The sequence below is a fragment of the Neopsephotus bourkii genome, unplaced genomic scaffold, assembly GCF_033783945.1.
Source record: "Neopsephotus bourkii isolate Nb327-2 ecotype Australia unplaced genomic scaffold, CSIRO-AGI_Nbou_v1 NB_335, whole genome shotgun sequence".
Classification (NCBI taxonomy): Eukaryota; Metazoa; Chordata; class Aves; order Psittaciformes; family Psittacidae; genus Neopsephotus; species Neopsephotus bourkii.
The window spans coordinates 600022-624445 of NW_026900841.1; the positions used below are offsets into that span (position 1 = coordinate 600022).

The 24424-nt window shown below is 43.3% G+C and overlaps 1 protein-coding gene across 4 annotated transcripts in view; it reads left to right on the forward strand.

The window, feature by feature from the left end:
• The first annotated feature begins 5707 nt into the window (after positions 1 to 5707).
• FN1 (fibronectin 1) overlaps positions 5708 to 24424 on the forward strand; it is a 54674-nt gene continuing 35957 nt past the window's right edge. For all 4 annotated transcript variants that reach the window (XM_061348047.1, XM_061348049.1, XM_061348045.1 and 1 more), the window contains exons 1-13: positions 5708 to 5909; positions 6178 to 6306; positions 7784 to 7921; positions 9582 to 9713; positions 9839 to 9976; positions 12518 to 12676; positions 14078 to 14278; positions 14766 to 14945; positions 16439 to 16615; positions 17538 to 17690; positions 19533 to 19661; positions 21217 to 21360; positions 23605 to 23726. In XM_061348047.1, the coding sequence (XP_061204031.1) occupies positions 5717 to 5909; positions 6178 to 6306; positions 7784 to 7921; positions 9582 to 9713; positions 9839 to 9976; positions 12518 to 12676; positions 14078 to 14278; positions 14766 to 14945; positions 16439 to 16615; positions 17538 to 17690; positions 19533 to 19661; positions 21217 to 21360; positions 23605 to 23726 (1995 nt within the window). In that variant the 5' untranslated portion in view covers positions 5708 to 5716. The remainder of the gene's footprint in view (positions 5910 to 6177; positions 6307 to 7783; positions 7922 to 9581; positions 9714 to 9838; positions 9977 to 12517; positions 12677 to 14077; positions 14279 to 14765; positions 14946 to 16438; positions 16616 to 17537; positions 17691 to 19532; positions 19662 to 21216; positions 21361 to 23604; positions 23727 to 24424) is intronic.

Here is a 24424-nt window from a genome sequence, read left to right on the forward strand (position 1 = left end):
AACAAGACTCAGAGTGATTTGCCATATTCACTGGGAGAGAATAAAAGCGATTGCACTCAAACACCAGGGTTTGTGGCCAAGTTCACCTCATGCTGCTGGTGGTGATATCACTGTTATTTAACTTCGCTTTAGTACTTGTAAGACTGCAGTGGAAAAAAGGGAGGGTTTCAATTCTGTTTCTGTGCTTTGAGGGAGATGCAAGCTATGCTCAGAACATGGATGTAACTAACTGTTGCCCTTCCTTTAAAAGAAAAAACCCTCTATTACTCAAAAGTCAAGTTACTGTTAGAAATCTGTAATGACTAAATAAAAACGGGCACAAGAATTAGCAGCCTTACCCTAGTACCACCAGTGGGTGGGATTTTAGACATAACACAGAGATTAAAAAGCAAGTAACAGTTATAAGAAACTGTGCTTCTCCAGCTGTCATAACTTTTTTCCTTCCTTTGTCCATGCTTGATGTTTACAGTCTTGTACAGGATTGAAGGAGGCTTCTGCCTCCTCATACTTGATCTGTCACAGCAATGTAAACCCCCATGCTCCTGCAGCCATCTCTACTGTGTTTTGTCCCAGGTAGACCTGTTTCGGGGCATTTTGGAGCTCTCTCTGCTTTGAGGAAAAGCTTCAGGATCACATCTCTTTCCATGTAGGGAGGAAGAGAAGGCTTGCCCTTTCCCTGCAGTGGTCCTTGGGGGCTGCTTAACCTCTGAAAGGAGGAAAATAAGTGGGCCAAGAAGCCAGTTAGAGGGCGTTTTCCTTTGAGCAGAGCAGACATCAACTGGGGAGACGGAACATCCTTAATTAAAATGAACTAGTTCCAAGTCTGCCTAAAATAACATCTTTCAAGAGCTGGCAACCCCATGCTTGGTGTCTCAAGAAAGGTCATGCAGCCTGGTTCAAGAGTGCTCATGGCACATCCCGAAATGCTGATTCAGATTTCCAGAGCTGTCTTGACAAGTTCTCAGAATTGCTGCAGAACTTCCTCAGCAGTGCATCAGGCTGGGATTTCCAAAGGATTTAGGGCAACAGGATTCAGACATCTGTGAAAATCTCTGCCAAACATCTCAAAATGTGATGAGGAACATATCTGCAGCTATTTCAAGATGGTTCTGCCTTTCCAAAAGCTTCTTCTTCTGAACAAGGGTCTGTCCCATGGTACTTCCCTGGCAATTCAGTGACATGAGAGTTCTGATTTTTCTTGAAGTTCTTTAGGAAGCATGTCAGAATCATAGAGTCTTAGAATGGTTTGGGTTTGAAGGCAACTTAACACTTATCCAGTTCCAACCCCCTGCCACAGGGGTGAACCTTCCAAAAGAGCAAGCTGCTCCAAGCCCCATCCAACCCGGCCTTGAACGCTGCCAGGGATGGGGCAGTAACAGCTTCTATGGGCAACCTGTGCCAGCACCTCAGCACCCTCATAGTGAAGAATCTCAGTTTTTATTCTTAAATAACTTTGTATGTGATTCTTCCTTAAAGAATCAGGAAAACAAGCAAACAATCAGAATTCCCAAAAGAACCTCTCTACCTGGAAAAGGGTGAAAATCTCTCCCCATCCTGTGTGCAAAGCTCTTTCTCTGATTTTGCGGAGAGTGACTCAGGAGTGCTGAATGTCTGGGGCTCACAGTAGTGCAGACACAACTGCAAAACAAGGCTTGTGGCTATGAACTTCTCATTACTGGCAAACTGCAACAGTTCAGGTAGACCAAACCAAGTAACATAATCATGGATAGCTAGATAAAGGAAATACTTTTTTCTGCTTCGATGACACTGAACAATATTTTAGGTAAGACTGGGGAGGAGCGAGAAGGGAATTTCCATTGAGAGCGGCAAGGATCTAATTAATGCCCAGTCATGGCCCATTTATACAGGATGAAATTCATTCTGTTATGTACCACTGAAGTCAGAAAGAATGGATTTCATTTAAAGTGTGATGTTCCAGATTCCTGGATGAGACACTCAAGAGTGAATGAAGCACTGTGCAGCACAGCCTCTGAAATGAATTTTGCTGTGACCTAACAAAAACCACAGACTTGAAATTGTGATGATTCAGAAATTTTCAGCTCGCAAGAGGAGTTGTTGCAAAATATTTGGGAACTGCAGGAAGTGCTTAATGGTCTCCCTGTGTCAAGGAGAGGAATCCTGACCTCTTGTCTTTATGGTTCTTTTTCCTCTGAGTGATAATTTTAGGAGGGGATGGTTAAGCCCATGTTGCTGAAAGAATAACAAGTGACCTAGCTTGGTCCTTTCTGTACTGATTCATCTTCCCACTTTGCTATTGGAATTTGCAGGAGAACGGTTACAGGGACAGACTGTGCTCATAGTCATACGTGTAAACCCCCATGAGTGTGTGCAGTAAAGGAAATCAAGTCGATCCAGTGGGGAGGTTTATCTGCAAAGCAACACAACAGAGCAACAATAGTCAGGGAACCTTATAAGGGTGTGTGCCTTTTCTAACCAAGAGTTAAAAAGGTAGGATTTCAGCAGAAGAAAACCATGAATCAGAATACCCATGGCTAAGGCAGAGGTTTAGGACATTCTTAATCCTTATTTGGATGCAAAAACCACAGAAGGGTGGTTATAAATTCAAACTGATCTCATCCTAAGGAAGTCTTCAGGTGAATCTTCCACTCTTCCATGCTCTGTTAGCTCAAGGGAGGAACTGACAACAGAACAGACAAAGGAGTCAACATCCATTTCCCAAAATCGATAAGAGACATCTCAGAAAGTCTAACAGCATGCAATATGACAATTACTACATGTTAGTGTCATAATTACTGTCAGATTCATTTAGAAGTGAAACCAGGCTGTTCCAAGTGGTGTTGAAATAGGACTTGTAAGACTGTTTCTGGCTGCTAGCAAATAATGGCTATGCAAGAAACTAATTTAGCAATGTTGAAAATGATCATTGTGTTTTGTGTGCTTCCAGCAACGTTTTCTTAAACAAGGATCTTACATTTGTCCCTGTGTACATTTGTACACAGCATTTGTGTAACTAATGCTGTGGAAAGCATGTGACACAGTCACATATTTGCTAACACTGTATTTCTCATTCAATTTTCAGAGTGAATTCCATTTTCCGTTTTGTGTAAATACTTAGAACTGTCCCTGAAGACCTAGGTGCAGTGCAAGCTTAACATGAACTGGACTTGAAGCAGTCATGGGAAATGAGGTCCATGTCCATCATTTAGCCTTCATGAGAAGTGTGTCAAGTATATGAACCTTTTAAATGACATTTTAAAACAGTTGCTAAAAACATGCTGGAAATGGGGCTCACCAAAAGCAGCATCCTGGATACGCATCTAAAAGTCTTATTTCTTGGGAGCAGGGAGTCTCCTCATCCAATGCCAAGGCTTACAGAGGTTATAAACTCCCTGGAGAACACTTGGGCTCTGTTTGGACTGCATCTAGCACCCACAGGCTCTTTCTCCACAGTGAAGACTGCTGGTTGCTTCCTCATGTTTGCTCATTCCACCATAGCCTGTTCCTTATGGATTACCTGTACTCTTAAATTTTAAGCAGGTTTCCTCTGGCATTTTTTATTTATAATCTTCCTATTTATAATCTTCCTATACTTGAAGACTCCTCATTACCATTTCCTTTTCCATGTCAACTGAACTTAACAGGAGGACATGTTTGCATACTCACTGGCACTACATTGCATACTGAACAGAAGAAACAGAACTGAAAATTTGACCAAGACCTATGGACAGTGACTGGATAAAATGGCCTAAAATTGCCTCCTCACTGCACATACAAGTTTCCTGGAAGGAAAAGTCTTCTCTTGCACTGATTTCCACTCAGTAATGCTTCCTTTGAATCAGGATAGGTAAAGTAGACCCCAGTTACAAAGAGTCATACAGCATCAATTTGTGACAATGTGCTCTCCACCTTGTTTTTATCAGAGAATTCCAGATATGTCATAAGCTGCAATTTGAAGATGATGCTTCCTATCTTAGGTCGCAGAATAGCAGGAACACTTTCTGAAAGCAGGTTCTCATTTTAAGAAACCAGATATTTGCTAGTTTATGATGATGTTCCCTGCTCCAAAAGCTAATGCTCTCTCTCACTATGGTCACCTTGGTACTGTGATTATTTTGAGAAGTGACTGGTAACTCAACAACCACAAAAAAATGCAGCACAGTACATCTAAAAATAAAAACTAGGAGAGATGGAATTGAGCTCACCTCAATTGCAAGCTCAGGTTTCAGTTTCCAGTAAGTTTTCAGCAGGGAAGCTTGTGTTAATGTATCTGTGGGCACTCCTCATAGAGGAATAGAAATTTCTTTGAAAACAGCTACCTGACATCACAACTACGTGCTTTCCTGGCACAAAGCAGGTGCTGGATCTGTACACGGCCTACTGAAAGAGTCTTCATCCCAAGTGAGATGTTACTGCTTGTATTTCCATACAGATAATACAATTGGTTGACAGTAAGTGGAAATAAGAGCTTGGAGCTCAACTTGATGAAGAATTCTTATGGAGACCTGTGGATATTCAGTTTAAGATGTCTGGAAACACTGTAGTATACTCCACACACACATTTTTCTGGAGAGTTCTTTAACACATCAGGAATCACATCAGACTTCTAGATTAATAATCCCAAGGGTAATGGCTGGACTTGGTGAGTTTAAAGGTCTTTTCCAGCCTAGAATCAATTCTATGATTCTATGCCTGAGGGTCAGGAAGATGGTTAGCAACATGACCTTCCTGTATGATCTGAACTTGAGTGTTGGTCCAGGCACTGGACCAGAATGGGGCACACCGTTCTTTGCTCACTAGCAGCTTCCTACTTGAGAGCCACAATGACACAATGACAGTGCATGCTCTCTCCCCTCTCCTCTCCTTCAAACAATGGAAAAGAGACATACCCAAACAGTAGAGATGGCTATGAGAAAACAGTGGAAACACGATGCAAAAAAATTGTATTCAGCAGGGTTACATTAGATCATCACACTGAAGGGGTGACTTAAAATGGGGTCAAATCCTAGCACCTTTTTTTTCACTTTTCTTTTGTTCTCAGAACTGATCTTGGGCAGCAAGAAATAAAAGTCAGAGAAAGAGGCCGTTATACTTTTGAACAGAATGTAACCAATCCGGATTTTTCTTTCCAAGTGAGGTATGAAACATATTAACCTTGAGTCACCAGGAGATAAAGCATCACTTTTGGCTTCCCATTTCCAACCCTGTTCATATGTTACTCCTCACCTTCTCCCTCCCTGCAGAACATTCTTCCTCCCGAATGGAGCGGTATCAACTTACAGGCAGCATAGTCAGAGAAAGTTTGTCTCTCCCTAAAAAAAAATTTTGTTAAGCCAGATGTTCTACAAAATGGCACGACCGCCTTGCAGTCAGCTCTCCTTACGGGGGCGGGCATTCCACTCGGGACGGGCTCCCTTCGCAGCCCAGACCCGACTCCATCCCATCCGACTCGACCCGACCCGACCCGACCCGACCCGACCCGACCCGACCCGACCCGACCCGGCCCGGCTCGGCTCGGCTCGGCTCTGCTCTTTGTGGCGGCCGGACCGGGTCGCCTGCTCTCAACAGGGCGGTAGCAGCCCCCGGCCGGCCCCCGGCGACGCCGAGACCAATGGGCGCCGAGGCGGCGACGGGCTCCCCCTCCCCGCGCCGCCCGCCCTATATAGCGCCCGGGCGGCTCCGCTGTCCCGTCCTTCGGGCTGCCTGCGAGCGGCGCCGCTGTCCGTGCCGCGCCAGGATGCCGTGCCGCACAGTGTGGCGACTGGCGCTCCTCGCTCTCTGTCTGGGGGCTGCGGCGGCAGGGGGTGGTGGTGGTGGTGGTGGCGGTGGCGGCGGCGGCGGCGGCGGACACCGCCGCGGAGGCAGTGGCAAGAGCCGGCGGCAGGCGCAGACCACCTCCGTACCTCAGGGCACTCCCGCGCAGGGCAAGCGTGAGTACCGCGCCGGGATGGGGTCCCGCAGGCAGGGTATGGAGGGGGGCCGGCCCCGGCCCCGCTGGGTGACCCCCAGGTGGCTTTTCCTGGCTCCTCAGCTCGGCCCGTTGGTACCCGGCGGGACCGCACACGTGCGAGGCTGCGGCGCGGCAGCCGATGCCCGCTGCAGGCGCGTTTTGCCTGTGCCGTGCCGTCCGTAACTTCGAACTTCTCTTGTCTCTTTCCCCCTCTGCTTCTCCTTTTCTTCCCCTTCCCCCCCTCCCAGAGACCTGTTATGACAATGGAAGATATTATCAGATAAACCAGCAGTGGGAGCGCATTTACCTGGGAAACACGCTGGTCTGTACTTGCTATGGTGGAAGCAGAGGGTTTAACTGCGAAAGCAAGCCTGAACGTAAGTTGGCGGTCTCTTTTGTCTGCACCAAGACCTCAGCATGGCTTTTGATGCCGAGTAAGCTAAGCCTTGTACCGAGATATAGCTGGCAGACCGTGTTTTTCAGCTGAAGTTTGGTACTTAGGGTCAGTAACGGATCTACACTCAATTACACTGAAGATCTGGCTTGGGATTTTAAGAAATGCGTTTCATTAGTGATGGGCCTGCCAGCAGAACTCTGAGCCAAACATCACTCATCCCTCTGGAGGATTGGATCTAAACATTAATTTTGGAGCCAACCTCTTCTTTATAATGAACTGAACTGACTCCTGGACTCGCACGGGGAAGTTCAAATCTGGAGTCACTTTGCAGCTCTGGCTCTCTGCTGTTTGATTGCTTCACCCCAACTTTTCATAGTTGTGCAGTGTCGTCAGCTTGTTTAAAAATATTTCAGCTTACAGCTTTCCACAGCCCCCCCCCCCCCCCCAGCCGTGCTGTGAGCTTTCTATAACTGAGTGTAAAATGAGATTGTTTAATCTTCTGCAGAAAAAGCTTAGGTAACACAAAGAACTCTAAATGCAATGTCTGCTGGAAGGTGCATCTCTCTGGGATACAGTGTAGTTCAGATTATCAGGTGTAATCTGTCTGTATTTGTCTGAAGCCACTGGTTTGCCATAACTCCTTTAAGTTGCTGTAGAGATATAAGAGAGAAAAACTGATTCCTGGCTGATAGTGTTCATGTAAGACAGATGGGAGAGTCCCAGCAATCTCTTTTGCAAGGCTTGTGTGCTGCCTGCCTCGCAGCCAGAGTATTTTAAGGAGTACTCAGTCTCCTTACTCCTCCATAGAACAGGGTTCAATTTACCTTTCCTCCCCCTGCAAGGATTCCCAGGTTTTACAGCTTTACAGTCCAATAGCAAGTTTCCTGTATGACACAGTTAACTTTATCTTTCCAGAGGTGAAGAAGGTTGTTCTGTTGCAGATCTCAAATTTTGGTGGCAGCATTGACATAATGATTCAGTAATCTATTATTCATGCACGAGTGTGAACAACTCACAAGTAGTGCTGTTGACTTTGGGACTGCTGTAGATTTTGGGATTAATATACTCTATCTTTTGCCAAGTCAGAATGAGGATTAACATGACAAAGCACACAGCTTCTATGGGATGTTTTCTTCCTCACGTCTTTGGTTCTGTTGCACTTCAAACAGCTGGGATTGATGTTTTCAGGGCATGCCTGTCAAATGCCATGCCCAACTTCTTGCCCTCTGGGGGAGGGAAGATGGGCTATTCAGCATCATGGGGACCTTGAGGGGGTGAATTTCACCCAACTTCCTCTCTGCTGTTCCACCCCAGGAAGAAATAGGAGATTGATACGCATTTTTTCCCAGGAAAAAAGAAAAAAAAGCATCTGTGTGAGGAAGTGAGGAGTGTGTGTTTCCGTTGGCTGTGTGTGTTACTGGCATGGTTACATGAAGCTGATTTTTCTCCCCTCACAGCTGAAGAAACTTGTTTTGACAAATACACTGGATCCACTTACCGAGTAGGGGAGACTTACGAGCGCCCCAAGGACTCCATGATCTGGGACTGTACCTGCATTGGAGCTGGACGTGGGAGAATCAGCTGCACCATTGCCAGTATGTAACCAAGAGCCTATTACTAGAGCTATTGTTCCTTAGTATCATGTTTTCCAGAGAAACTTACACAGTGTTCCAAATGCCCATTAGCAAATCTTTGCGGGTTTTAATCCAAAGACTTAAAACCTTGGAACTGAAATTCTTTGCCCCATGTACAGACAGTCACAGAAACAAATTCCTCTTTTATTTAAGAGGTAAAGGGGTCTGTGTATAAACATAGGCAAAAAATTCCCGTTAGCGTCCAGCCATACAGATTAGTACATTTACTATTACACGAGTGTGTTACATCTTCACAGGTGAGTTTATGAAAACAGTCTTTTCGACTGGGAAACAAAAAAAAAATGAGAGTCTGCTCTGCAGCTGATGACAAGCATGCCAACACTTGTCCCTGATGGAACCGGGATTTGACATCCAGACACCAGCTCAGTGTGATTCTGCAATTCCATTTTGCCAGCTGGCCCCATACCTTCCTCTTGTTCCTTCTCTTCCCTTGGTTCTTTATCCCCAGCTCTGACTTTCATGTCTCTGTATTGAATCCTTTCCTTACTGAGTCAGTGAACTGTTCACCATTTCCCTCTAGTTCACAACTAGACTTTCTGGGAGCCCAGATGTAGATCACTGTGTGTCAGGACATTGAGGTTTCAAAGTTTCTGAGGCACTTTTGAGAAAAGTCTTGTTCTTAAAAGTACCCAGATTCTTGTTTTAAAACACACATTCTGATCATAAGCATTGCCACAGAGGACTCAGAAGCCAGCCATCATTATGGCATGGACAAAATATATTGAATTTAACAAGTAGAGCTGAAGCCCTTCAGAATTTAATGGCTTTTTTTGGGCAGGGATGATAAGTATTGTAAGAAAAGAAAGTCAGCAAGGAAATTGCAAACATAAAAGCAGTCTCGTTTCCTCATCATCAGCCTGGTTTAGAGCTCACTGGAGGGTCTCAGTGACTGCAATTGTCTTCAAATCTGTCTTTGTAACTCTTAGATTCCCTGCTTTCATAAATGAGCCAGTGAAACATTTTAGTGGCTCCTAATAAATGACTGGATATGTGTTCCTCCTTTATTTGTCTTGGAAGAAAACCCTGTGTTTGCAAACTGCCCTTCTCCATGTTTTTCCCTGACTGAGCCTGCACCTCAGGGCTGTGGGCAGTGGCAGGCTGGGAATCTGCCTTTCCAAAGGGTGGCATTTCCAAATCCAAAAGAACCAATGTCTGACTGGGGTGTCACACCAAGCACCTCCGACATGCTATTTAGGAATGGACACAGAGCTCTAAGCCCAAGAGGTACCACTCAGAATAAGGTGGAGGCAAACCCTCCCTCACCAGCCCTCAGGCTGAGGGAGAAACAGCACCTCCTTAGGCTGTGGTATTCCCCTTTCACCAGCTAGGTTTTGGCTGTGGTTTGAAACATGGAAGGGGTTAGATGAAGAGAGAGGATAGGACCTGAGGCTCAGAAAATGGTGGGTGCCTATGGAAAACATCAAGCGCCATTCTGCAGGCTGGAGGTGGGACAGCCATGGCTACCCTGCTCCTTCTCCTTATTGCCCCACACCTCTGCCCCAGCTGACCCCTTCCACCCCTGGCTGGGCACCCTTACACTTTTGCCACACTGCTATCCCTGGTGTGGGGCTTTACCTCAGCTCTCCTCTCTCTGCTGCAGATCGCTGCCATGAGGGCGGCCAGTCCTACAAGATCGGCGATACTTGGCGCCGGCCCCATGAGACCGGTGGCTACATGCTGGAGTGTGTGTGCCTGGGCAACGGGAAGGGCGAGTGGACCTGCAAGCCTGTGGGTAGGTGGCAGCTCCCTTCTCCCCCAGCTCAGCGAGGGTGCATGGCTCCTTCCTCCTTGTCTTCCCTGGTGCATCCCAGTGTGGGATAGCTCTGGGTGGACTCTCATCCCCTTTCCCTCTCACAGCTGAGAGGTGCTACGACAACACAGCCGGGACGTCCTATGTGGTCGGTGAGACCTGGGAGAAGCCCTACCAGGGCTGGATGATGGTGGACTGTACCTGCCTGGGGGAGGGCAGCGGCCGCATCACCTGCACCTCCAGAAGTAAGTGCTCCTTTTTATTTACCTCGAGTTTTCAACTCTGTCCTGCATCAAAAAGAAAATGGCTTCCTTTTTCACCCTGTCGCAAGCAACTGTGGTTGTAGAGGGATGGCTGCCTCTGAGAAGCAGGGAAAATAAACCCCTCTGAGGTGAGGGGAGCATTTGCTTGTTCCATTTGCGATGTGGGGACACGCTGGGGAGCTGGTGGTCTGTGGCGGGATTATTTGGGGTTTTAACCTGATTTAGAGTGAAAGGTGTGAGAAATCCGCAGCCAGCTGAGTCACAGCTGTGCATCTCCCAGGCTTCCTGACAGGGAAACTGCTTGGTCTGCAGAATGGTGGAGTTTAACTTCCTTTCTGAAGTACTTTCTCTTCAGGGAGAATTAGTTATCTACTCCAACAGCGGGATCTGTCAGATTGAAATGTTGTCTTATTTCTTCTCTTTGTTGCTGTTCAATATATATGTTAGCTGAAACAGGTTTTGTCTTGCCTGCTCTGCTGCCTTGCTTGTTAGTTTTTACTGCCATTTTGTCTTCTGTGTGGATGTGCTTCAGCAAGGCAGGTGACTGCTTTACTTTTTACATCACTGAAGGACATTACCCTAAATATTCCATTTTATTTGTATTTGCAAAGCAAACAGGGCTTTTAAAACCCCAAATCTCTCATTTATTCACATTCTGTTCCAGTTCTGTTAGGGGCAAGCTCTGCTGTGGAGCTATCATGCTTTACACCAGTTGCCTCAAGAAAGTTCAACTTTGTACCTTGCACTTTTGTCATGCAAGGTTTGGTAATGCTTCCGCAGCATTTAAATTGCCTTGTATTCAGCTGCCTTGGGGCACATGGATAATGGCTTTCAGCTGATATAAACAGCAGATCTCTAAAGAACTACAACACTTAAGGAGGATTGGGATTAAAACTGAAGATCTGGAGAGACTTGGTCAAGAAATAAGCTATAAAAGTCAAACCAGCCTTGACAATATTAAGTTTGGCTAAAAACACATGGGGAAAAGTCATTAACTGTGAAATAGGAATGAATAAATGAGAATGTGTTGTTTGTGAATTTTGGAGGAGTTACTATTACTAATAAAAATTATTTGGCAGTATCTTTCCTCCTATAGCTCAGGTCTGCACTGTTGTTTTGTAGGGGAAATTGCAATATAATGACCTGTTCATTTTTCATTTTGTTTTCAAATACAGTCAAATAAAGGTATTCTAATGTATGTATATAAAATGATAGCTATAGCCCACAAAGGGGTAATACAAAACCATGTTGGAGAGTCTTGGGTTACATGGTCTAGTGTGAGGCCCATGGCAGAGGGTTGCAACTAGATGACCTTAAGGTCCTTTCCAACCCTAACTATTTTATGATTCTACGATTACACTTCAGTATGTGTTGCAGTTATGTATCTTTTATAGACAGACTTTTCCAGAATCACAGCTGATTTCTTAGTGGACATTTCAGCTTCTCATTGTCTTGATTTGAGAATCAGCTCAATGAGACGGGTCTTTTTCACATTTGCAAAATTACATTTTGAATACTTCACCAATTTACCACTCTTCTGGCAAAAGCTGTATTTTTGGTAAATTTATATATTGCAAATTAGTAACTTGCTTTCCACATTCATATTCTATTTCATGTGCTCTTTCGGGGGCAATCTGGTATGATGCCCTTCCACAGTTCTTCATAAATCCACGTTCATTGATCCATGATTATATTTGAGCCACTGTATCAAGTTGCTTTTGAATAAGAAGGTAGAATGTTGTAATGGAAGTACAACTAGTTAATCCACGTGGATCTGGCATCAAGACAAAAGCAGTTTGTTATGCTGTCCTTTGAACCCATTTACTCAATTCATCAGGGGCTGTGGTTATTAAAGACAGCAGGGAGATTTAGAAAATCTAATATTCCTAGTATGACATGAGCAGCTTATGTTAACTTTCTTGGAGCTTCATGCACGCTTCTGTTGGAAGAAATGGAATTTAACATATTGCCCTCAAATAGGCTTTAGTTTCCTTCAACTGAAGTAGATTCCCAAACTTGAACTGTGTATAGTATGAAATTATCCAGCTACAAAGACTTCTGGTTTAACCCTCCACCCCCCAAAAAAACCCCAACATTAAAACACGTTTAAGCTTTAAGGTGTATGCTAGATAGAATGGACCTAAAATAGCTTTAAAAGTAATTAGCAGGAAGGTTTTCAATCCAGAATGTACTTTTTCACATTGATTTTGAGCATAGCTTAACGTATTCACACTGGAATGTTACAACACTGATTTTGACAACAGCCCCAGAGTTGTGGAAATAAATGTGAACTTTCTCTTAGACTAAAGCATCAGGATTTTCAGATGCTGTCAACCAATGCAGTTTAATGCAGGCTTTAGTGCATATAAGACCTATAATGGTGAGCTGCAAAAAATGAGGTGGGCTTTCAATAAAGGCTTTAAATGATCAGCTCATTTGAAAGTGTTGGTGATTAAGTACTATAAATTGCATGGTGTGGAGTCATTCGATGCAGAACTAGCTAACAGTCATGTTCCTATACAGATCGGTGCAATGACCATGACACCAAGACCTCCTACAGAATTGGAGATACCTGGAGCAAGAAGGATAACCGTGGAAACTTGCTTCAGTGCATCTGTACTGGTAATGGCAGAGGTGAATGGAAATGTGAACGACACACATCCCTGCATACGACTAGCACTGGTAAGTGGGGCATCGTAATGTGTAAGGAAGGGGAAGGGACAAGGAAAAGCACAATTTAAATGGCTAAGACTTGGGACTGAATTGTGCCATCCTAATTTAGGGATTTTAGAAGTCTTGTCCAGGAAAGATCAGCAACAAAGAGGGTCAGAGTTCAGAAAATGCTCCTTGTTTGTGCATGAGTAGATAATATTAATTTATACTTTGTTTCTGTGCACAAATGGGACTTGCACATACAGATGTGATTGCCTGCACAGCCACAGAGCAGTAAATCACTTCTAAGGCCCTGCATACACAGGAACTCTGTACTAGCTTTGTATTGGAAGCAGGGCAAGTCAAGCTGATATTTGAACTTTTTCGCCTCAGGGTAGCTTTCTTGAAATGTCCTTAATTTAAACTCCACTGAGACCATCTGGTTTCTTTGACAAGATAAATACACCTAGTAAAGGTTGAGCTTTAAAAACCAGAAATGTGTGCAATGCTATTTAATACACATTTTTTAGATAGTTTGTAATTTTGGTAGGAAATATTACGTAGTTTATACATAGCATATATTTTTTGCCCGAGGTTCATTAAAGTCTTCAGCTTTTAAATGATTTTTTTTTTTGCCATTTTAAGGATCTAGGTTTCCTGTTGGTGAATGCAGTGTAAAGCTGCTCTGTTTTCCTGCAGTACCTACACTAAATTTTTCTTGGTAAATGACCTTTAACTGTTTAGTACCAGCAGATTAACTTCAGACTCTCAGAAGGTCTGAACTTCAGCATACACAAATCTTCAAGGGTGCCAGTATTTTTTTTTTCCATTACTATTTCCCCTGTTTCAGCAGAGCTGAATTTATGAAGATGCCTGTGGGAATCATTAGCAAAAATTTCCATAATGTAGACAACAAACCTCTTTGTCTCTCCATATTATTCCAAGTGATGATGGGCCAAAAACTTTGATTCAGAGTGAAAGAATCCCAGAGTAAATGAATACATTTGTGGTTTATTTTTCTTTTTCAATGAAAAATTCTAAATTAATCCTTTTTGCTTTCTCTCCCTACTTCTTGGTAATTTTTTATTGTCTTGTCACTGACTTTGATTTTCCTATTCTACATTTCTTTCAATGAAATTAAGGAAAAAAAAAGTTTCTAAAATATTCCTATGAAAAGCAGTTGACTCTTAATCCTCTCTAAAGGCACTCTGCAGAGGCAGAAGCCAAAGGCTGTCATTAGCAGGAGTGGGAGTTCTTTTAACTTTGTAGTTTGCTAAGTGGAATAACTAAAATGTGTCTAGGGAAGCTAATAGAGTTGTGTCTTTGATATGATGGAGTGCCTAAGGTTTTATTAGCTCAGCATTTTATGGAAGCATTCTGTTGTTTAGCTTTGTATGTCATGTCTCACTTCTCTCCTATGTTCCGGTGCAGGATCTGGCTCTCCTAGCTTCACAAATGTGCAAACTGCGTTGTATCAGCCCCAGCCTCAACAGCCCCAGCCTCAGCCATATGGCCAGTGTATAACTGATAATGGAGTGGTGTACTCTGTGGGTATGCAGTGGCTCAAGACACAGGGCAGCCAGCAAATGCTTTGTACGTGCCTGGGCAATGGAGTCAGCTGCCAGGAAATAGGTATGAGTTTGCATTTCATGTCTGTTTAGTTCAGTGAGATCTCAAGACAATTGAGTGGTGTGTTAGTTTTGAAGTAGAATCCCTTATGTATGTATCAAAACTGTCTTCTGAAGAAGACATGCTGGAGAAAGGTGTAAGAGGGAAAAAACAGTTGTTTTGGTTATTTAAAGCCTAGTTCTGTAGGGCAGAAACATTTCCCAGTGAGTTATATATAACATGCTGAGGGAAAACAGAGCCCTTGGGAAGCAGCATTAGTAACTATTCAAATCAAGCTGCAATAATGTATGTTTGGAAAAGAATGTAAAAGAATGACACAGCTGTGGAGCTAAGTCGTCTGTTGGTGTGTATTGGCCCAGGTCCATGGCAGTCAGTGTGGGTTTGCAGCAGCCAGTGACTTGGCTTAGAGGGGCTATTGCTGATTTAGAACCGTAAGATTTGGGGATTGCTTTAAGACAGAATCTAATGCTATGATTTGCTTGTTTTAAAGCTGTGACCCAAACTTATGGTGGCAATTCTGATGGAGAAGCCTGTGTTCTGCCTTTCACTTATGATGGAAGGACTTTCTACTCCTGCACCACCGAAGGCCGCACGGATGGGCACCTCTGGTGCAGCACCACTTCCAACTTCGAGCAGGACAGGAGATACTCCTTCTGTACTGAGCAGAATGGTAAGTTCTTCTCAGAGGATCTTCACACGCACATGAGCCTTGTGCACTGATAGAAGAAGGAGCAGACAACATAGGGACAGATGTCCTGAACAATTCTTGCAGCCTGGAGGGACTCTAGGCATGCTTTAGCAGCAAGGCAGTCCTGTGAATGAAGGGCTGCCTGGTGCGGGGCATTTTTGTGCCCTTGGCTTCTTTGGAGGGTGATCAGGGTGATACAAGTGTATCCTTTGAGTCCTGTTCTGTCTCCTTTAAGCTGACCTTAAATTGGGAGCACCTAGTCAGGGTAGAGCTTTGGCCCAAAGGATGCTTAGTCTTTGTGTTTGCTTGGCTGAATTGCTAAAGCAATGCCCATATTAGGCTGGGAAGAAGAGGTTATCCATGGAGTACAGTTTGTGCAGTCCCTTGTCACTCCCTCTGTCCTGACTATCTAGCCAGGTTGCCATATATAGCAGTAATCTTAATGTGATTTGTGATCACTGATCAAGAGCTGGTGCATGACTAATGCAGCAGCATTCCCTCTTGTCTGTGGATGGCTGGTGTTCCCTTCACAGCACAGCTCTACCTGTGTGGTTGCACTTCTTGGAAAACCCATCAAACATCCGTGGAACACAATCCAGGCAGCTCCTCTGGGATCTGAACTTGGAAAGAATTTTTCACATTCCCACATGAAAATACCACTTGTTACACTGCATAAATTTATTTTTTCTCTTAACTCTCTTCTACTTCAGCTGTTTTTTCTAATAAAAGTCAAGACTTCCTCTGCAGTGCATACATACAATATTCTTTCTTAAGAAAAAAAAAACAAGCCCAAAACAACCTAAACACTGTCCCTGTCTCTGCACACATTCTTGTTTTAGTGAGGCTTCTTGTGCTATACTGTGGGGAATGAGAAATATCAATATAGAAAGACCTCAACAAAAGCCTCCTTGTTTTCCACTATCTGTAAAGCAGAGTTGCTCAAGAGGTGAGTAGTTCAGGTAGATTACAGCCCTCTTTCCACTGCTGCTTGCAAAACATGAAGCTTCCAACCTGCAGAGAGGTTTTGACTTGTCCTGTTGTACATAACTGAATTGTAACCCTCTCCTAAGTGCTAACGTTTGCTTTAAGCCAAAGGGCACAACTGGGTAATAGCCTCAGTGAGATAACACAGGTATGCTGAGAACTGAGTTTATTTGATTCCCTAGACCTTGGCACAAAGGGTCTACAAACCTACTTCCCAAACACAGTAAGCTTTGGGTTTTGCTGTTCCCTAGGAATTCCCATGGCTGGCTCCACAACTTCTTTCAAAGCGATGTTTGAACTGAGTTGACCTTGTGCAAGGCTTATGTTTCCAGATCTGAATTGATTAAAGCCAAGAAAAGAGGCTTGTGAATAATATACAGGGTACACATGGGAAAAAGAAGTGCTAGTTGTTTGCTTTTCAAGCTTTTCCATGCACGCTAAGGGAGAGTGCAGGCTTCATTTGCATCTGTTTTCTTTTCACTTTTGTACAGTTTTGGTCCAAACACGTGGTGGCAATTCCAACGGTGCTCTGTGCCACTTCCCCTTCCTGTACAACAACCGCAACTACACTGACTGTACTTCTGAGGGACGGAGAGACAACATGAAGTGGTGTGGAACCACTGAGAACTATGATGCTGACCAGAAATTTGGGTTCTGCCCTATGGCTGGTAAGGCTGAAAACCATAAAGGGAGTATGGAGTACCTATAAGTGGTTCTTTGAGGTGGAAAGTGAAGAGGTGCCTGTCGTTGATCAGTTAATGATGACTTCCAATGAGCTGCATTCCAACCCAGAATCCTATAAGACACTTCTGAAGTTTCATTTTGTTCTGTTTTTCTACTGATCACCTCTAGTACAGACCTAGGCAGTGCCAGGAGAATGCAATTTTCATTACTTCTTTGCTGCAAGTCAGTGGTAGGCACACTTCTCAGCTAGTACAAACTGGTATAGATCCATTAGAGAGTTTTGTAGCAAGTGAGGTTTTTATCTTTCACCTACCAAAGCTTCTCCTTAATGGCTCATCACTTTCTTTTGCCTGATCTGTGATTAGGAGTAGGTCTGTACTTACAGTATCAGTGTGCTACCCTGAAAATGGCAATAATTCAAAATCAGTATTGTGGTCCATTCCTTGGTTCATGCTTATCTCTGTGATGCCATAAGGGGACATGTGGGAGAAAATGTCACTGCCAATTCCTAAATGAAAGGCTTTTGTTAAGTAATGGCTATGTAGCATCTGAGTCCTAAAACAGCTTGTGGAACACGTGAGTCTTCAGATGGCTGTGTGCATATAAAGTCATAGATGTAACAAGAGCTGATTCTTTCATGTAGCACCTCTTGGACGTAGTACAGAAGCTATTTCTAGTAGCTTTCAAATGAGAATTAAAATGAATGAGCCCTTACAAGGAATCTGCACTTAGAGGATGTCCCCATCCAGCAAAAATGCTATTTGAAATTGAATGAGTGCCTAAAGCTTCCTTGTTAAGATGCAGAAACCACTACACAGTATGAAGGGGCATTGCAAATGGTCTAAGCCCTCAAGATCTTGTTAATTCTGGCCACATAAAGTATCCTCTTGCTTTCTTCTTAACCAGCCCATGAAGAAATCTGCACAACCAACGATGGTGTCATGTACCGTGTTGGAGACCAGTGGGATAAACAGCACGATATGGGCCATATGATGAGATGCACTTGTGTAGGAAATGGCCGTGGAGAATGGACATGCATTGCCTATTCACAACTCAGAGGTACTGATTCTCATGTTGATTTCAACACTTTTTAGTCTTAAGTGTTTGGAGGTGGGATAAATTGGTTTTCCATCATTGTGAGTTTCAGCCCAAGCTCAAGAACTATATGTTGAGTTTTTGTTTGGAGTAGAATGTGAATCGCAAGAGCAAAGTTCCTGTCTTGTTTATGTGATGGAAAATGCTATTTCAGCTTTTGCAGGCTAGCAAGCAGAGGCAAAACTTGGTTAACTTGGTCAGCAGCTATCCCTACCCCGTTTTGTCTACATGAGGAATTAGCACCACTGGGACTTTGTGGAGAGTTTGGTAGAGGCACTTCCCCTGCTCAGGAACAGACAGAACTCCAGACTAGTCTGAACTTTGAATGTATAACTGTTCTGTTTTATTGTTCTGCAGTAAAATTTTAAATTTCTCTGTGCTGGATTAGCCATTTGCTGGCTAATCTATATGAAGAGTTGGCAGGACAGCACTGAGATTACTCTTATTTATTTACTTATTTATATGAGTGGTCCAAGTGGAGAAGTGCTTAAGCAATACCAAAAAAAAAGAAAACTTAAAAGCACAGACATCTGATCATCCTACATCTAGCTCACAGCATTGGCTTCATGTCTGGAAAAGGCAGGGGGTTGCTGTCAAGCAGCCAAGAAAGGATTCTTAACACCACTGGTGAAATGGGATATAATTTATAGGGAAAAGCTCACTCAAGGGCTTTGGGAGGCTTTTTTTAAAATGTGTTTCCTTCGCAGCAATGGGAAATGCACTGCTAAAAGTTCTCGTCTGTGAAACTCCTTTTTCCACATACACATCTAGTTCTCTGCAGCTCCATTCTGGAGTTAAAGTGGTCTTTCTTGGTGAGGAGGGTGGAGATACTTAGCTTTTTCAAAAGGCAAAGGTTATCCAAGTAGAGCTGTTTAAACATAGCAGCCAGAGGAGGTCTTTGGCACCCATAGGAGGGTCTGAGCTGCTTGGGTTATCCTGACGCCATACCCGTGGTGTGGGAAACTATGATGGAGAATGAAAGCCTGGAATTAACTGAGTTGTTTCCCCAAGGACAGATGGTCTGTGATTAACTCCAGAACTGAACTTGCGTTTCTTGCATCCCAGTTAACAAAACAACATGCTTCTGCGGTGGTTTGCATGTTTGTTTGGTCTTTCTGTTCCTTGCTGTGATTAAACTGGTGGTAGGAATTCTGGGCCAGATCACAGGTTGATGTGTTGCCATTGAACCTAATAGACTGACACCACAGTACCCAAGCATGGGGTCTTTACTGTGTTTTGAGTGAATAGTAGATTAGTAAGCACTACTAGCATCTCGGGTGTGTAATAGATCTGCTCCTACCTGCTCCTACAAAGCGTAGCAAAGATACCCTTCAGAGTAACAGCATGAGGATGTTTGTTCTTCTTTGTGGTATCTTTGTAAATGTGGAGTAGCCCTTTTCTCCATGGGTAGCTCTAATGATCTCACACACCTCTCTCACACCTCAGAGGAGGCAGTAAGAGAGTTAGTGTGCTGGTTTAGATTTTCTTTCATATGTGGAATCTGCCAAAAGGAAAAATCAGACAGTTCTGTAGTTTGAGTAACATCCAGTACTTTGGACTGCACCCTACAGACCTCTTTTCTGCCAGCATTGCTTGTTTGCACACTGCTGATAAATGAAATGGGTATGCAGCACTAACCTGTGATGATCACAGATAGTAGGAGGGCTTCCTTTCGGCTGAATGGAGCTTGTCATGGTCAGTCTCTATAAGCCGATCAGGAAGAGGGAACAATGTGCCAAGCAGAAGGATTTTGTCTTAACACTTAGAGCTCTTGCTGACAAACTGTCTCTGCTCTTTCTCAAACAGACCAGTGCATTGTGGATGGTATTACCTATGATGTGAACCAGACCTTCCACAAGCGTCATGATGAGGGGCACATGTTGAACTGCACATGCTTTGGCCAGGGCCGGGGGAGATGGAAATGTGATCCTGTTGGTAAGTCACCAGCTGTTCCCACATGCCAAATGTACTCTGTGGCTATGTAGAAAGTGATTATGGTATAGTGAAACTGGTGTGTGTGTTTCGGCCCAATCTTTGCCCACTTTGTGTCCTGAATTGCACAAATGCAAAACTAGAAGTACCACTGGATATGCTGGAGGGTAGGTGAAAGGGCATTTGTAGTTTTAAGGACCTAAGCTTGGGTTATCAGACATGCTACAGAAGAAGTCAGTGATGATGCAGTTGTAATGGATCATTTCAACATACTTCTTAAGGTTGTGATAACAGGGTACTTCGGCCCTTGGCTGGGTGATTTGCCTGAATTCTTGTACCTGAGCTGTTGGTCAAGCAGGCAGGGTTCTCAGACTGAATGCTGGTAAAACAATATTCAGCTAGACACTGATGCTAGGATCAGTTTTCTTTCTCTATCCAAAAATCTTTAGGTCTCCTCACTGAACTGAGAGAGGAGCACCATCATATATTAAATTTGATTTTTTTGGCTGTCGTTTGTTCTGGCAAAGAGAAGGTCAGGATGAGAACATGTGTTAATAGCACTCTGGAGGTTAGCTAAGACCATCATGGTTCTCTGCAGGAATGGGGAGATTTAATCTCTTCTGCCTCCCCCCTTCCGTGGTGAACCATGATGGGAAGATAAGACCTAGCTATTTGGCTTGCAATTACTAAATTCAAGAGAACTTCAAACTATTTCCAAGAAAATCTGATTTATTTACAGTAATATCTGTACAGGTTTACTGGAGAAAATTGGATTGTAAAGCTCCTGAAAATTACTACTTTGGAAGAAAAGGAGGGGGAATGATTTCAGTTATCTGTAAAAGTGCAGTCAGTTCAATTTTGTTGTTTCACTCTAAAAAAAGCTTCTGTTTACCCAAGCAAGCATAATGCTAGTCCTTACTGTACATTTCCAATGAGCAAGAAACACAGGCATAAGTCAGACTAGAAAGTGTACCCAAGTGCTTGCACTGTGTTGCATTTACACTAGTTAAGCTGGTTTCAGGATTTGATCTGTCCTCCTTTGGTTTATACAATGGTAAATTGGGAAAGACTCTGCTAAAAACTAATGGGGGAGTTCCTATTTATAAAGTTTTTTATTTTACTGCTCAAGCCAGTAGGAATTTTACCATTGATTTCCTTGAGAGCAGCATGGTTTAGCTTTGGATGAGTGATGGACTTAGTTCACTGCAGCAGAACTGGGCTCCACAATAGACAGTGCAGACTAAATCCTTTCTTGAAGGAACACCCCAGTGACTTCCCTGGGAAGTTTGCCAGGTGGACAGCTTGTACCTAACAGTATCTGAAGAAATGCATCACAACTGAATTAGCTTCCTAGTAGCTAACTTAACACATGCAGTGATACATCAAGAACTTTGATCTGAGATTCAATTTCTGTTGCCACTTTGTCTTTCTGTAAGTATACTTGCAAATAAATATTTATTTTCCTATAAGCCTCATAATTTACTTTCCTGTATTTCGCATAGATTTTCACAACAATTTCTGTAATGTACAATGGTTATTGTCTCTTTTGTGCCTTTAGATCAGTGCCAGGATTCAGAGACCCGTACCTTTTACCAAATTGGAGATTCATGGGAGAAGTACGTCCATGGTGTCAGATACCAGTGCTATTGCTATGGTCGTGGTATTGGAGAATGGCATTGCCAGCCTCTGCAGACCTACCCTGGTAAGAAACCCAACTTATCTGCTGAGTTATACTTGAGGAAAGCAAACTTTCCACCCTTCAACCTGCTCAGGTTTCCTTTTTAAACAAAACTGTTTCCCTCTCTTCCTTGGCAAGCACAAATAGGTGTCATGATTAGAAAGAGGAAGTGAGGCTGTTAACAGCTATTCCTGAGGCTAGGGTTAGTTTAGAGAATGACAATCAGTTCACACAACTTGGGTTTACATTTCCTCATGGTATTTAGCAATATCACACCTGCAATCTTCAGTTTCTATTACTTAAAACTCTAATATATGTAGTCTTTTTGTTTCCACTCACTACAGAAGCAAAATCCACCATGGAGTGAAACATTTTTTCCTGATCACTGTCCTGAAGTAATTAAATATTTGGACTTTTGTTTGACCAGTCAGTTCCAGGAAATCTTTATAGGGACAGTCAATGCCTGCTTGTTGGCTTGTTGTATTACAGTTTCCTGAACAGAACGTGATAAGGAGAACCTCTCTACTTTCCTGTCTAAGGTTGCAACTGCCACTGTCTTAATTTGCTGTTAAGTAGGTCTGTGTTTGGGCTCAACACAAGGAGGAGAAGGCTGTGCTTATGTCACTGGTTCCCCAGCACATCTCTGAGCATAAATTTGGAGGAACTGCATAAAGATCAGATATGGCAGTTTCAATGCTGAGGTGATTCTCTGCTTTTATATCAAGATAGGTTAAGAAGAGTCTGTCCACTCATTAGCTGCAATATATTTATACCCCAAGTGCCCTGTAAGTTAAGAAGGCGAAAGTGAAGCTCATTCAGGAAGAGGGTTTTAGTATAAGTGCCCCTGCTGTTTATGCGAAGCCAGTATGTGCTTCACAGAAATAAGGTATCTCTTCCCTGTGGCTGGCTTCACTCACATCATATAGAAGGTCTTTGCACCAGCACCTTATTGAACCTGACCTGTACCCAGCAGTGCTGTCAGTGAACTTTGCTGCATTTCTATCTGTGGCCAGCTAGTGAGCCAGAGACAAGGCAGAAGAACACTTGGCAGCCAGAACTATGTGGACTTGCCTTTCCTTGGGGCAGCAAACTAAGGAGGGCAAGAACAGGAAGCAAGCCTTCTTTGAACTTTTTTTCTTGAGTTTCTTACTGAAGCTTGCTGAACTTCATTGACTCCTGACAGACTGCTTAAACAAACATCTTCCTGAGCTATGTGAAATATTCATGCCTCCAGACTGGAGACCAGGGCTTCGGGCTTCTTTAGACACAGGAGTGACTGAAAATGTGTAAATAAACCAAATCTAATGCTTCTGAATGTAGATTTAGGGTTAGGTGAGCTTTGAAATTTTCTGCCTGTGGGCACAGGTTTGTTTGCCTGGAAGTCTGGTTAAATATGAAGCAGGTATATATGTTACAGAGTTGTCCAAAGAAATTATAATTAGAAATGTTGGGAGTAGGGGGAGAGTGAAGATACCTAATGGCTAAAATGAGACACTTCCTTGCAGATTCCAGGGTGCTCTTTGCTGGAATTTTCTGAGAATTAACATGAGGACATTGCTGCTGAGTCTTCAGTGACATCTCCCTAATAAGGCTAGGAGGGAGTGAAAAGAGAACCATGGGATCATAGAACCTTTCCTTCTTCACTGGGGAGCTTTGTGGAGCTGAGCCTAAGCCTGATCTAACTAAATGCAAACAGTAGTCTTAAGCATTAGGGCACTGCTGATCTTGTATTTGCATTAGTTTCTGGGCCTGATTTCAGTGTTTCAGATCAACTGATAAAGAAAATCAGCACATCAGCTCCACAGTAAAAGCCTAGTGTCTCTTTGCAGGGTGTATGCAATGCAGATCAGGAGTTTGCCGTTCCACAAGATTAGACTGCACTTGGCAGAGGTTTCTCATCTGTTTCTCTTCTCCCATTGCAGGAGATATTAATTGATGAAAGTCGTTAGTTGCTGAGGAGCTCCCTCTCTTTGAACAATGCAGCTTTGCTTTGCAGACTTTACTGGACTGCTCCAATTCTCTATTTCGTTGACAGCTCATAGGAAATTAACCCAAACAGGGGATGTTAATTTCCCCCCAAAATATATTCTAATTCATCCGTTTTTCAAGTAGTGATGAAGCATTAAGGGTGGAAAGAGAGTATCATTCATTTCCTGTATATAGCAATAGTACATGAGCCACACAACTTTCCTCCTTTTTATGACTCCTCAAAGAAGGCAGAAGAAAAACATCTTCCGTATGTTAAAAATAGCAATTTTTTTTTTCCAGGGTCATCTGGGCCTGTTCAGGTGATCATCACAGAGAGCACGAACCAGCCAAACTCTCACCCCATCCAGTGGAATGCTCCTGAACGATCTCACATCACCAAGTACATCTTGCGCTGGAGACCGGTGAGTGCCACATGCATCATCATTTTTTCACCAAAATACTGTATTTTTTTTTTTTTTGGCATTTTGTGGTGTCTGTAAGAAGTGGCTGACACTAGTTCAGCAAACTTTAGTTGCTAATTCAGTTTCCTTGTTTTGCTGAGGTCAACAGTTACTCTGAGGATCAAAGACAAGTGCTATATAACCACTTGATGCTTTCCTGCTCAAATTTTAATGGTCATTGTGTTCATGAGCTATCTTATTAACAGCGCACTAGCACAGTAAGCAGACAAGTTTATATCCTTCCTCACTTTAAGTAATGTAAATCCTTGTGGAAGCTTCTTCATCCTAAGAAACATTGGTTTAGTATCATGTGCATGCCCAAAGAAAACTGGGATAGATTTTATCCTATTAATGAGAAGTTAAAAACAAGTAGGATATGCAGATATAAACACCTAGCATAGGATTAGTCATCCCCCAATCTTTTCTGAAGTCTAAACAAAAGCTGGTTGGCCGTTGCTCGTTGGCTCATTTGTATTTGAGGAATGGTTCAGTTTAACCAAGGTAGATGAGTTGTGTTACAGATCCCCTGAGTGCAGCTTCACGAAAGACCACTTAATGATTAAGAACATTAGTACCTCAATGCTTTCTGTTATTAAAAGAACAATAGAGGCCCTGATTCAAAACCATTAAAGGAACTGGAGTCTTTTTACTGACTTCAG